The sequence below is a fragment of the Amaranthus tricolor genome, chromosome 4, assembly GCF_026212465.1.
Source record: "Amaranthus tricolor cultivar Red isolate AtriRed21 chromosome 4, ASM2621246v1, whole genome shotgun sequence".
NCBI classification, from domain to species: Eukaryota; Viridiplantae; Streptophyta; class Magnoliopsida; order Caryophyllales; family Amaranthaceae; genus Amaranthus; species Amaranthus tricolor.
Window position 1 is genome coordinate 2,391,555 of NC_080050.1, and position 15,082 is coordinate 2,406,636.

General features: G+C 31.6%; 1 protein-coding gene across 1 annotated transcript; it reads right to left on the reverse strand.

Moving 5' to 3' along the window:
• Positions 1-3,785: 3,785 nt before the first annotated feature.
• LOC130809652 (uncharacterized) lies at positions 3,786-11,096 on the reverse strand. Its single transcript, XM_057675399.1, has 3 exons — positions 10,701-11,096; positions 8,543-8,691; positions 3,786-4,324 (listed from the first exon to the last, which is right to left on the reverse strand). Exons 1-3 carry the CDS (start codon positions 10,884-10,886, stop codon positions 4,186-4,188), a joined length of 474 nt encoding a protein of 157 aa, XP_057531382.1. The 5' UTR covers positions 10,887-11,096; the 3' UTR covers positions 3,786-4,185.
• Positions 11,097-15,082: the final 3,986 nt, after the last annotated feature.

Genomic DNA, 15,082 nt, shown 5'->3' on the forward strand with positions numbered 1-15,082 from the left:
TTGCTAAAATAAGGTCAATCAATTAATTGGATTTGAAAGTTATTGGAAAATTATCTAAAATAAACCTATTTATGATTTTCCTACAATAATTCAACATATTGATTATTAATCATGAATAATCCAAACTTTAGGGTGCATTTACCTAGATTAAACCCGATACCAGATAACTTGCTAAGCAACTTTCGTTTTTTTAAAAAAAGATAAAATTAAATAATATGTTGAAAAAAAATGTAAAAACAATGTTTTTTTAATTTTTATTTTTCAGAATTTTTTATGTAAATTTTCAAAAATTTTCTCTAATTTTACATTAACTTTCAATTTACTTTTTTGGTACATTACTTGCTATAACAGGTCCCAGGTTCCTCGGTTATCCGAGTTTACTCTAGGCAAATACTTCTAAAATTAGAATTATTCACGATTAATCAATAGGAGGGATTATTGTAGAAAAATTATGAAAAAATTAAATTATTCTAGGTAATTTTTCCAAAGTTATTTCAAGAACATATATAAAGTAATTTTAAAAAACATGTGAAATCCTAATTTACTAATAAATCAAAAATAATTAGAGACATTATACAAGTGATGATGATACTAAAATGCAAACAATTTGAAAAAAAACATACATAAAATATATTTCTACAATTATATTCAAAATTCATATTTGAAATCCCATATAGTATATCATCTATATTTAGTTATCATATAAAACAAAATTTCTTAGAAAATGGTTGCACTATTATCCTATTTCATCAATACCAAGGAGTGAATCATACCACCCTAACTTTTCCAGCCTTATTTTCCAATTTTTTTCTTCATTTTGTAAGCATCCTATGAACATTATATTGCTTCTTTCTCAAAATAGACAAAATTAAATACTCATGTCTCTATCTTACTATCACCTTGCTATATAGATAGGTGACTATTTAAATAGACAAAATTTCATAATTAAATTAGTGGACCAATAGTGTTATATTTAGCTGTTTCAGATGAACATATATGGAGCTAATAATGCTTATGTATATAATCAAATTTGATTAAAGAATAATAGTACTCTAGAGTAAGCAATTAATTTCTTATACACCATCTTATTGGTTATTTATAGTTTATCTAACCTAGCATATGGTTATAAGGTTGCGTGCATTTTGTTTTAAATCTGCGCTTATAATTATATACATTAATTTATGGGATTTTAGGACCCCACTAGACCAGATCATCTTTGTCTATATCTTTTCTTCTCTTTATTTGGGTTGCTCAAACCCATTTATGAATTCTATCATCAACATGTTATGGCTAAATTGTCCAATTACAGGTCATTCTGCTACATGTTAATGAGTTTTCATGGTGATAATCTGATATATGCATGAGCTACATTGTCTTTATACCATCAATGAAGCAAACATTGTATATTGTGATAATGTCAATGAAACAATGTTCATTGTTAGCTCATTAAACATATATATATCGACACCATATAGGTAACATGTTTAAAAGGCCTTCTTAAATTCTCTTATGTGATGATCTTCATCAAGACAAACTCAATGTCTTTAAATCACCCACTTTTACCTGTGGAAATGTAATAGATAAAATTATGTAAATAATTAATTTAGTATCCTTATTTATTGGGTATTATTATTATAGCCCATTGACCTACTATCGTTTGTATATATACCTCTAGTATCAATGAAACTATTTTTCTTAATAAAAGCTAATGGTTTTAAATAAGTCAAATTTAGCAAAATGTAAAAAGTCAAATTAATTAAGGACCTCAAAAGTTTGATACACAATTCATAATTGAGCTATTTTGTACTTTTTGTTCTATTAATGCCTAATCCATATATGTTTTTAGCACTTCTCAACTACTTCTCTACAAGTAACTCATACCACTAGAAATTCCAATAATTTAAACATTACCATTTACCTATCAACTCTAAATATGTTTAGTTGTATTTAAGAAATTATGGGTTTTTGCATTGTAATCATAAGCATATTTCAACACTATTTACACACAATAAAGCTAACTTTTTTAAGAGGCTTGATAATATTGAATTTTAACAACATAGATCATATGTTGTCTGCCACAAATCATTATCATAAAAAAGCTGACTTTTTAATGTTGTTTTTTAGCCCAAGATTACCCTGGAAAATGTTTGGTAGATCACGTGCAGAAAACTTTTGTTCTTGATAGTCTAATTCAGATTTTGGAAATTTTACTTTGTTCAAGTTTGTTGGACTAATACTTAGTAGTATATTAGTATAGGGGCGGCAGATTAAAGTCCTTGCTCTTTCTACCATAATCCAATTTTTAGGTCTTTTATAGGTTCTAATTCTATTATTAGTTGAGGTAAATGATTAAGTCACTAATACTTTCTCTACTTTTTAATTGTTGCCACATTTACGTTTTTTACGTTATCCAATGCACAATTTTAAATCTTTAGTATCTTTAATTTTATATGATAAAAAATTCAATAAAGTTAATATTATGAAAATATGCATTAAGACGAATCAAACAAGATTCCACTTGACTATGTTTTACATTATACAAAAAGAAATATAAGTCAAATAAGATCATTTGATGAACAGTAGTTGCCACAAGAATTGTAGCAACTATTAAAATACAAAGTACATTTTTAGAAATAAGTTGGCAAACAGCCTGTGTGAGATACTGGGTTTATGACTATGATTATGACAATATATATATATATATATATATATATATATATATATATATATATATATATATATATATATATATATATATATATATATAGAATCTAATAGGAAGGGATTTGAAAATCAGAAGGATAAGAAGGAATTTCATCTGTTAAATCTTAGATCAATGGTCCATCTTGCATGCGGTTCAGAACATAATATATTTTGTGATGTTTTCTTAATTAATATGTGATATTTTATGTATAAACATGTGTCACTTGAAATTGTGATTTTTTTCAAATTAATATGTGATGCTTTCTTCATAAACATGTGTTACTAGATCTTCTGCTAAGACAACTTTTTTTAAACTGTTAGATCTTAATTAATCAATGGTAGCTGCTCCTTCCTATTTTCACATCCCTTCTTATTGAATCTTTACCCTATATATATATCCTCTGATGTCTCCTACAAATTAAAAGTTTTGTATCTCAAAATTAGAGGGAAATTCAAATTAACCAAAAAAGAGGAATAGGACTTGCAAGTATAGTAAGTAGTCTAACAATAAAATATATTGGTCAATTCATAAAACAATATTAGAAATATAATTAGGCATATTGTGAATATGAATATGCCCAAGTATAAAAGACTAGATGAAAAGATTTGAGAAAAACAGAACCAACAAGACAACGCACAAACAAAGCAATAAGAGCAAGAGCACAAGTGTTTAATGGATACCTTATTTATTAAGGTACCTTCTCTCCAAATCAAAAGATTTTTATTATTTAAGATAATTCAACAATTACATTAAGATTACACACGCTCAAACTCACTCTGGAAAGTTTGGTTGCACTTCTTTGGTTTACCCCTTTTTCTTTTCCCCCACTCCTATTCAATTTTTAATGTTATTCAAGGACTCATTTTCTTTTTAAAAGCTATTTATTTTGCTATTGAGCATCAAATTCTTATCTTGCAAAATCTTCTCTTTTTATTGTACAACGTACATATATTACAGCTAGTTGGCTTCCCCTCCCATGTTTGCACAATAGTCGATCTCTCTAAAGCCCGGCATTGCCTTCTTCCACCCACATTAGGGAATGTGTCGCCAAGGTGGCTCTATTTTTCAAATACAATCAACATTCAAATGCAAATATATAAAATTTTTCAGCATGGGCTTTAATATCTGAAGCAAGCGCACCCATATTGATCCATACAAGTATAACAAATCTAGTATCGAGTTTCTCTTCATTACAGATTCAAAAGGTTCTTGGCATATCGTTCTGAAAAACCAGAAACATGCGCATATCAGAAACCAAACACCTAGATGAACAAGCAATATAGCTGTACAAAAGATTACTAATTATTTGTTCATAATCTCTTTCAGGTGGGCTATAATTTAGGCGATACAAAAGCATTACATCATCCACAACCATTTTCTTTTCTGGTTTTTCTATACAGTAGTGTGTTCTTCCAGCAGCTGATGGACAAGGATCAGAAGTCACCTTTTGAGTGTTAAAACAAGCTGACTGCCCGACTGCCTTACTCATCACCATTGATACCAAAGATGCGGACTTTATGCATGTTCGGGAATTTGGCTATTACCAAGACAAGCATAGCAATGGTGTTGAAAAAGAGCATTGGGTGTTCGTAATCTGTTGTATGTGAAGCTATCAGATACCTGTAAACAAATTTTACTGTCAGAACAATTTTCACAAGCTTTCAGATTTCCATATCTAAGAGCACTTCTAGAGAAGAACAGAAAGTAGTACAACCGTGAAAAAATAAACATTAGAAACATCACAAGGAAAACCAAGATATTACCCTAGACATGTTGTAAAGGTGAAAGGGAATGGATTCTAACAGACCAAATTGCAAAGATAACAGTGTCAGACATGCACAGACATTTAAGGAAGCCTATTTGTTCATGAACACGGGATGTTACTAGGTTGAGGAAGAATATTCAACTTCAACTATCCTGAAGGGCTTAGTAACACTCTAAAACACTTGAGATTTCCAAGAGTTGCATGCATAGTGCACAAATGCAGTAACGGTCTCGAACATGGTAATGAGATTGTGATGCAGTGACGGAAGTTATGCAGATTTTGTAACGCCAAATCAGTTGAGCGTAATATTCCTTGAAATGGACCAAATGTGGGTTTTTCCCACCTTTATAAGGCATGAAATATAGATTCGTCTCTCCAAAACTAGGGATGGCAATGGGTCGGACTCGGCTTGGATTATACATACTCCGACTTTGCTCCGGATTTTAGTCGAACTTTTTTTTTCAGTCAACCTCCACTCGGAGTCGGATTATGCATACTCCAAGTTTGCCCCGACTCGGACCTCCAACGGAGTCGGATATGGAGTTGGATTATTATCAAACTTTATCGTTGTGATATTGTACTAATGATTTAAAGCATACGAAGTTAACAAAATATATTTTTCAAATACAATTTAACAAAAAAATATGTACTTTGAATTCAAGTTTAACATGAGAAATATTCCTAATACTACAATTTAACAAAATTTTCTCGCATTTTAATTTGACGTATTTTATTTCTCTTGATTTGATTTGTCGTATTTTGATTGATTGATCTAAATAAAAATACCAAGTAGTTCTTCAAAATCGAAAATTACAATTAGTATGAGAGAGAGCTTGAATTAGTCACGTCTAGAGTTTTAAGGGAAACAAAATGTTAGGTTAAAAGTCAAATTCAAAGTCGGATTTCCTTCAGGGTCGGAGTCGGGTTGGAGTGTCGGATTTTTAATAAGGTCCAACTCCGGTCATCTCTAACTCGGATTGGGATCGTAAAGTAGGAGTTGGAGTCAGATAACCTTGTCCTCGGACTCGAATCGGATTATTTTCCTCGGATCGAGTCGGACTAGGGTCGGATTCGGACTGAATTGCCATCCCTATCCAAAACCTTTACAACACGGCTGATGTAATGCGATGTATCTTTGTTTTTGCAATATGGTTGTATGCTTTCAAAAAAACTCTTTTTAGCACTACTAGATACCCGTAATCAGGAACATTGAATTATGGGCCCTCTTCTATATATTTAAAAAGGAAACCACATTGTACCAGCACAAGTGTAACAGCTTAAGAAATTAGAAGATAAAAAGATCATCAAGTGAACAGAGCAAGATGCTTGTTAGATATTGCCCGTTGTCTAATGGCACAAGAAAGCACAACTATATATGTTGTGTGTCAAACATTACGGCCGATATCAAGGCACCAAACAAGAGCAAGGCATGGTAACCAAAATCATCCTTGGTCGAAAGCCTATAACAGCTATGAGTTAAGCCAACTTCTCAACAAAGAGTGCACTCATGATAGCATAGAGATTCAAAAAACCAAAAACCTTAAAAATACCCCTCAACCAAGGGTGACAAACATTGACATAGAGGGGGCCGCCCAAGGCTCTGAGTTACCATTATTGTGGGTACCCCTAAAATGCCTATAGAAAGGCTTGTCTAAGATAGGTGGAGATTTGATGTGCATGGTTCTAGACATCTCAATCACAAAGACATACAACTAGGTTGAAGTATCTCCAGATCTACAATCAGATCTTTATGGTGTCCCCTAAAAGTAAAAGATTCCCATGGAATTTTCACTTACAAGGCACTATATGTTGCATTCATGAATTCCTTCCCTTGAAATTGAAATCGTTACATTTTTATTTACAGAATACAACCTTGGTGAGGCCAAAAGTAACTACGATCGCAAAAATAATTCAAACCATCCCAAGTCCAAACATATACAAAGCAATTTAAAACAAAAACAAATTAGCAATTCTCTCTACCCTCTTCAATGATTTGTGTTTAGATGGACTTTAGAAGGAAAACAGTGGAGAGAACTTATGTTGAAACAAAACATGATATTGATATCCAACTACAGCTTGTAAGGGGGGCTACAGATTGAAGGATCTGAACAAATAAAGTGAGCCAACAATGGAGGAGATGATAAATCAGCGCGGTGGTATGCTATGCTGCAGTGGAAGACCCAAATACCAACCCCGGCCAAGATCAGAGGAAGTAGAGTCGCAACGAGTGTCCTGATTTCTATAGTCTATACTAATGGGATTCAGTAAAGAAAACATAGGAAGATCTTCTAGTTCCTACATGATGGAAGTTCATGCACTCAGCAATGCAGAACCAATGAAGGGATAAATAAAATTATGGACCGTCAATTTACCCTTTGATCAATCAAAGTTTCATATGCGGTTTTTACTCCAATTCAGCCATCAGAGACAAAAAACGCAGGCCTCACCTTGTGAGAAAAAAATCTAAGAATCAAAACCAAGTTGCATATTAAGTATCACAACTTACCTAAAAATTTCCATCTTTCATCATTTCACCTTGGAAGTATGAGATAATAATGATTTAGTGACTAGTTTGAAAGTATAAGATGATTATAATTCAATGACTAGCTATGCTTAGTTCATCCTAGGTCCTCTAGATTTTTTCATGATCATATAGCACATTAGCACTATATTGCTGAAACCTAAATTGTAGACAGTCAAATAATAAAATGCCTAAATGGCTAAAACACAGATCAAACACCATGAGGGGCATGAATCAGAATTTCAGCCTTCATATTTCTCACGAAATAGGGGAGAAGAACAAATAAGAGCAAAAAGCATAAATTGGATGCCTTTAGGTAATGATATGATTATAATTCAATGACTAGCTATGCTTAGTTGACCGTAGGTCCTCTAGATTTTTTTCATGACACATTAGCACAATGTTGCTTGAAACCCAAAATTGTAGACAGTCAAATAACAAAATGCCTAAAAAGCTAAAAGACAGATCAATCACCATGAGGGGCATGCATCAAAATTTCAGCCTTCATACTTCTCACAAAATACGGGAGAAGAACAAATAAGATTAAAAGCATAAATTTGGATGGAACTGCTTATACACAAAGTATTCGAAACCAAACCAGATTGAAAACGTGCACCACGATTACAACATGAAACTAACACCTTCACCTAACGCCTTTAGCAGCCCTTCCACTTTAAATAATCTACAAAGAAGGTGAGTCAAAAAGTAAAATAGCTTTACCCATATAAAAACAAAGGAACTTTTTAACGATGCCCCTATAATTGCCAAGTGAATAAGATATAGGACAAAGAGAATGGAACTCACAAACATAAGTTAGTTCATTTTCCTTGGTAAATGTAAGTTCTTTGAAAAATTACTAAATCATCCAAAATGAAAACTAGAACATTACTAATTCATCCGAAGAAAACAGGGAGCCATGATAATGAAAACTGCCCAACACTGCCACAATAGTTGGCTCCAGTTGCAAACACCAGCATACTGGGTCTTTTAAAACAAAAATCTCCAAAAATTTAAGCAACAAATCCCCCACCCACTATCAACACCACACACAAAAAATAGCATTGAACCCAGCATTGACATGCGAAAAACAATTTTCCCAAATTAGTTTTTAAAAATCAGACTTGGTGAAAAAAAGTCTGCGCAAGTGCACATTTAGATAACATTTAGATATATTTGTAACCAGTGGTACTATTCCGTCACAATACCCAAATGTTTCTACGGTTTTCGATAACCTTTTCTCCCCATATTTTATAATATTAACTAATCTAAGAATCATGAGAATTCTAAAATTACCCAAGTTTTAGGGCATGTATTACTATCAACAAGTTCATGCATGCTAAAAAACTTCATAACCATACACCCGCTTTTACAGCAAAGCTAATTCAGATGTCTTTGACCTCACGACTTCCAAGAATTTGAGTACATGAAGTCCACCTCAGGGTAATTTAGATTGTGTTTCTTGTTACCTCAAACAAGCAAGTTGAAATTCTAATTCTAATATAGAAAAATAAGCATTAATCCAACAGTAAAAAGTTTTCTGGGAGGTACTTACAGCACCACAGGTACAACAGTCAAGAATTTCCTGTTACGTGTTAGTTGTTTCCCATTATCAATTTGCTCCCACCAAGTTAAGCGATTGTATATTCCTTGATCATCAGAAAATGGTGTCCCTTTTTTCCAGTGAAAGAAATGATAAGTGACCTGAGTTAAGAAGTAAGAATTTCAATTGCACAGGAAAAACATGTGAAATGGTAGAGTTAATTTGTGTCAGCTGGATAGCAAAAGTATGTGAGCTCTTAAGAGATGTATGAACATAGATTAGATAGCAGCATGCACTAGATATAAAACAGATTACATGCTAAAACTTTGTAATACTAAATCCAAAACAGAATACATATGATAGAAAATATTTCAAAGATTCGATCAAGATGACTGTTAAACTCCATGGAGGTATCACATGCTAAGCTTTCCTACATTACCAGTTACTTTTTCCAACTTTTTGATGAACTCATGTGTACTACTAGGTGATATTTGGGAATGTTTGGTTATTTCTCTAAAACAAAATAGATTTAATATTGAATTTCCAAATTCACCAGTAATGAGAGAGAAGACATTTATTCCCAACCAGATGGAATATCATACATAAGTTTCCACTTTGCATACCCTATCAACATTGATTAAAAAAATCAACAATCAGTGTCATTCCAAATTATGCAGGTAACAGAAAATGCAACAAGTATTATTTGTTAGCAAATCTCACAGGCCGCAGCATAAGATATTGCTTTTTTTTTGTACATGTGCTTCCTAAACAAACTGTTTCACTTTCCTTACAAAGTTCAGTTATGTAACAGGTGTTTGTGTTCTCATAAACTTGAGGCAAAAGTACTGCAAATTTACATTTAAGTAATCATTTAAGAAATAGATTAGCAAACTCTTTACAAGGGCAACAAAAAGTATATCCAATACAGATTTGAAAAGAAAAAAAAAAGAAAAAAAAGAAAAAAAAAGACATTTAAGGTGTTGGACATGAAAATCCAAAATAAAAGGTACAAGTAATAAGTTCTACCACCAACAATGTCCAATAGGATGTCATGACTTCAGATATTATCCTCATAAATTAGATTGGAAGTTTAAGCTCAAGTGTTTAATATCATACCTTCCTATGCGCTAGAAATTAGAATCCAGCACATAAATTCACATTGTGACAGTATGCCCTCCAAATCCTTACTTGGTTTTTTAAGGCTCACTAATAACTAACAAATGTGTAATCCGAACCAAAAAACAATTTGAAAATAGAACCTGTGTCAAATACTGGAAAACAGCCAATTTAAAAAACCTTTTGCATTATAGTGAAAGGTTACCATGATCTTCGGACAAATGACATACACCTAACTATCCTAGTCCCCTAAAACCTAATCATTTTGCACTCTCAAGCAAACATTGCTATCTGTTTCACAATTACAAGTTGGCATTTTACGAGTGCAAATAGAAAATTTCACGAACTCATCCCAAATCCCAAACTAAATTAGTAAAAGTCCTTCAAATCAGGAACTCCAATGGCATATCAACTCTTTCAAAAATCTTTGTTCCACCTCATCAACCACTAATTTACCCCAAACAAATCAACTCAGAAAATAAAAAGGAACAAACAATCCAAAAAACCAACTTTTATACTAGCTCCAAATGACAGACAATCAAAAATCAAAAACCTCCAATGTTCGTCATCATCTAAACAACTTACATGGAGTATCAAAACAGCTAACAAATTCAACATCTAAGACATAAGATTCATCGAAAGCAACAAATAGAAAACCTAAAATTCTTATCTATGCAATTCAACTCAAATAAATTACACGTAATCCATTATATTAAACTTTTATTTAAGCTCCAATCCAAAAACAGTATGCAATCAAAACCTCCAATGTTCAACAATATCAAACAAAAGCAACTCCAAATATCTTCAATTAAGACAATCCGAACAGATACAAAACACTAACACAAAAATCAATCAAACTACAGCCAATTAAAACCCTTAAATTTTCATGCGAATAATAAAAAGAACTGCATCTCCAAATAAGCATAATTGCTATCACAATCATCATTTGAACATACCAAAACATCGAAAAACCATTAAATCACACCAATACAAACCCTAACTAAAACCTTAAAAAATCCACAAATTGAGAGAGAAAAATAGAATGAAATCGTACAAGAAAATGAGCAAGATTAACAACGGTCCAAGCCATGCCAGGAGTACAACCAAAGACGGAAAGAACAAGAAGCCATGAAAAAAAGAGAATCAAAATATAAGTAGTCCAAACTCCAGGATACGTAAACCATTCAGTATTCCTATTCAGATCTGCAGGTGGAGAAGCTTTCACGTACAAATTCGCCATTGTTAAACTCTGTAAAACCTCGAGAAAATGGAAAAATTGAGTTGTTGATAGGAAAGAAATTGTATTAATTTTAGGAGGAATTTCTATTTTGCTGTTTTCTCTCTCCTCCCTGGTAAGTGGCTATTGGTTACGTATATGTCTTGGAGTGGTTAGTGGTACTAAATAATGTTAATGAGAATGATTTATAGTATAAAATTTCATCAAAAGTTCTATATTATTTCCATTGTAATGAAACATTGATCCCAAAAAAGTTTTTTGTTTACAAATTTTTATTACCACTTAATATCACATCTCCCATTGAAATGAATTTTATGAAATGAAAAAAATGAGATGATTGGAATTGAACAATCATGACCATCAAGGTAGCCAAGAGATTTTTTAACTAAAATTACACTAGTTTTTCATTTCCATTATCACTATTTATTATTGCCTACCAAACGGCCCACAAAGTTAATTGTTAGGTAATAATAAAGCGTTAATGGTGTGGATAATAATAATAATAATAATAATAATAATAATAATAATAATAATAATAATAAAATTAGATATAAATTTAATTTTAAATATTGATATTATTTGTTGGTTACATTTATAATAATTAGCTAGAGAAAATTAAACATGTTTTTTGATGGATAAAATTAAAGTTAATGAGATGTTTGGTAGTTGGCTTTACATTAGTTATTTGGTTAACTTTAGACTTTGATTTATTAGTTGGTTAAACAGCCGAAAAGATATTTGGTGAACACTTTTAAGTCAGTTGAAAAGTTGACTTGTAAGCCAAAATAAAAAACCTACTTTAGTTAGCTTTTTTTTAGCTTTTGGCTTGTAGACCAATTTTTTCTGTAATAAATAGCTAACAATTAATGCATAAATTTAAACATTCCATAAACAGCTAGCTTTTTTAGCTAGCTAGCCAACATAAACAGTCAATATTTTCAGCTAGTCAAACAAGCCAACTAGAAAAGCAACCAGTCAATTATCAAACACCCTCAATATATATTCATTTATACATCCACGTAAAATGTTAGATTTTTCTCGACTTATAAAATATATTTTGAGACTCAAATTATGCTTTGAAATAATGCAAAAAGCAAATACCACAAACAAAATAGAGGAAGCAATAATTAGAAAAAAAAATTTAAATTCTAAATTTTATGAGATTTAAGTGTAAATATCTTTAAAAATAGTACTCCCCCCTATTCAACTTATGTGTCCCATTTTCTTTTATGGTCAAGTCACCTTAATTGTCCCATTTCTATTTTTAATATGGGTTTTTAACTTTTATACCCTTAGTAACTTTATCCTATTTTCAATTATACCCTCCATTACCCATACTAATTTTCCTTCCTTACATTAAAAAACCCATAATACCACTCTCTTTCCTACCCTTAGGGTCCCACTTTTGACTCTCCTTAAAATCCATGAAAAGTCAAATGAGACCCCTAAGATGAATAGGAGGGAGTATTAAATTATTTATCGATAAATCACACGTTAATACTTAACATTTTTTTATTCCCTATAGGCCTATACATAGCTCTAAGCATCTAACTATATGAATATCATTTTCCTTTATTTTGTTCTCAAAATTACATTTCAAAAATTATTATATCATTGTTATCGAGCGCACAATACATTTTTAGATTTTTCCTAATAACCATTGATTAATTTAAGATAATTATCTTTTTGTTTTTGTTATTTCTCTCTCCTCTATATTAAATGGCTATTTTTTATGTGTGGGTTTGGAAAATTGGTTTATTAGTTGTTAATTGTTAATGGTATTGTTAAAGTGTAATTAGGATGGATTATTTAATAGGAGTAATAACTTATAGAGCTATACGTAATTAATAATTCCTAGGTTCATGCTATTTTGATGACCTTTTATTTCCATAATTAGTTAAAAAGCTTTACTTAGCTTTGATTACTTTGCTTAAGAGGTAGGATGGCCGACTTCTTTGACACCTAAAAGTCCAATAATCCAAAAAAAAAAATTTTAATATAGAGAAAAGTTTTATATGAACTTGATTCACGTTATTTTAGGATATATTAATCTTATAAAGTATTAAAATAATAAGTATTTATATTTAATATGTACAATTAAGTACTATTCTTGAAAAATATTTGTTATTATTCGATTGATGCACAATAAAATAGTATGTGTTATGGGGTCAATAATAGCACTTTTAGTCAAACTCTAACTACCCTCTTTGTCCACTACTATTACCACTCTTAGTTACTTTCTAAAATAACTTCCCATTATTCCCACACAAACATTATCTGTATGATCATCTCATAATCTAGCAACCACATCTAAAATCCCTACAAAAGATTGCTATAAATATTTCATGAAACTACATGAAATGGGAAACAATTTTTCTCTTCTATACTCAATTTATTTTACCAAAAATACTTCTAGCAATAATTTCTTTAGGGAGAAGTTTTTATCCTCCTTTTGTTACTCCATAAAAATACACCTCCCTCCTACTTATAATTTATACTTAACCAAATATCCTTCGATTGATCTGAATTCATCCTATAATCCGTTAATCTTGCATTCATTAATTATTATATGGTTATTACTTTCTGTTTCCCGATCTGACTTGAGCGTCGGAGGGGTTTTCCGAGAAATCACCCTCGGGCAAGACTAACGTTGAATTGCAGGATTTGAGGTCTTATTAGCGGAAGGATCACAGGTGCTTTCAACATACTGACAGTTGTCCCCTACTACACCTGATTTTCAGGTATTTTAAGTGTTTTTTGCACTTTCTCATTTTATTACCGAAACAGTTTGACACCATATGTGGAGATGCAAACATAAAAGTCATATATACTAAGAGAACCCAATTTCCCTTACTTAATTACGTCTCAAGTTGTTGCAAATATCCCTATATTCATTCACAAGTAACAAGTTATATATTTATAGACCTATATTAATAAATAAATATATCATCCTTAAATGCACGGTAAATAATTCATACCAGATCCTTCTTACTCTAATTGTTCAACGGTTCAACCCACGTTTTTGGGTAGTTTGGAACCCAAATAATATAATTTCAAGACAGTTAGTACTGTCCTTCTATGGTTCAACAAAAATTATTGTAACACCATCACACTTTCAATTTCATGATTATCTTTAATTTGTTTTAGTTTATTCCACCATACAACCTTCTTCCTCTTTATTGATAATTCGTATGAGTTATTTGGCTTTTTGTAAGTATTATCATGATCATAGGCTCAAGGGTTCAAGTCTTGAATCAAATAAATATCGTCTTGAACCTTAACCAGATTAATTTTTAAACAACACGAACATCATCGTTATCGGCACGGTTAGGGGTAATAAAGATGGATACCTCCAGAAAATAAGTGATTTATAGTATTGGTGGTGCTGTTGTAAATATATAGTACCGAAAGGTCTAACCCCACAAGGGCCTCCAATAGTTTCGCAAAATTGTCTATAAGTATTGAGAGTAGTTGAGTTATGCTATGTTCGAATCATCCAAGACCCGATTGAGTGATCGTCATGACGTATTATCATAAAGTTAGACCCAAGTTCGATTTCATGCACTATCTAAAGAATTAGATGACCCGTAAAACGTTTCTAAACTAGTTTCAACTAAGGGGTTTCGTCCAAAAAACATCAGTCCACATATCCCAATTCAATGTATTGGTTGGATCCAGGTACGCTCTGACAGTGGTTCAAATTATCTACATCAGATCCCTGAAAAACTACCTACATTGACTGTATTGGCTTGATCCGGGTACGATCTGACAATGGTTCAAACTATCTTCATAGGATCCTCGAAAAAGTACCTACATTGACTGTATTGGTTGGATCTGGATATGATCTGACAGTGGTTCAAACCATCCACTCGTGAAAAAACAATTTCAGGTAACTCGATACATGGAGCAAAATCATCACCATCGCCTTATAATGAAATGCTACATAAAGGATGCAAATCTTTGACTAGTATTGTCAAGTGAAGTATTTATTGATGATCCTACTGTTATTCTTGCTTTTATTCATTAATGTATATTGGGTGTTTCTTATTTGTTGTATTCATGGGTCAACATAGAAATTGATCAAATATGATATTGACACATATTAAAAGAATCATTTATTACTTTGCGGGAGAATGCAATACTTCACTATTATTATTCTTATTATATTGGATCTTATTTATGTGTGGTTTTCAATGATG

Coding starts and splice junctions, on each gene's coding strand:
- LOC130809652 (XM_057675399.1), bottom strand. CDS start 10,886: ATGGCGAATTTGTACGTGAAAGCTTCTCCACCTGCAGATCTGAATAGG. Junction 8,692..10,700: donor TTAATCTTGCTCATTTTCTT/GTACGATTTCAT, acceptor TTCTTAACTCAG/GTCACTTATCATTTCTTTCA. Junction 4,325..8,542: donor ACTGTTGTACCTGTGGTGCT/GTAAGTACCTCC, acceptor ATTTGTTTACAG/GTATCTGATAGCTTCACATA.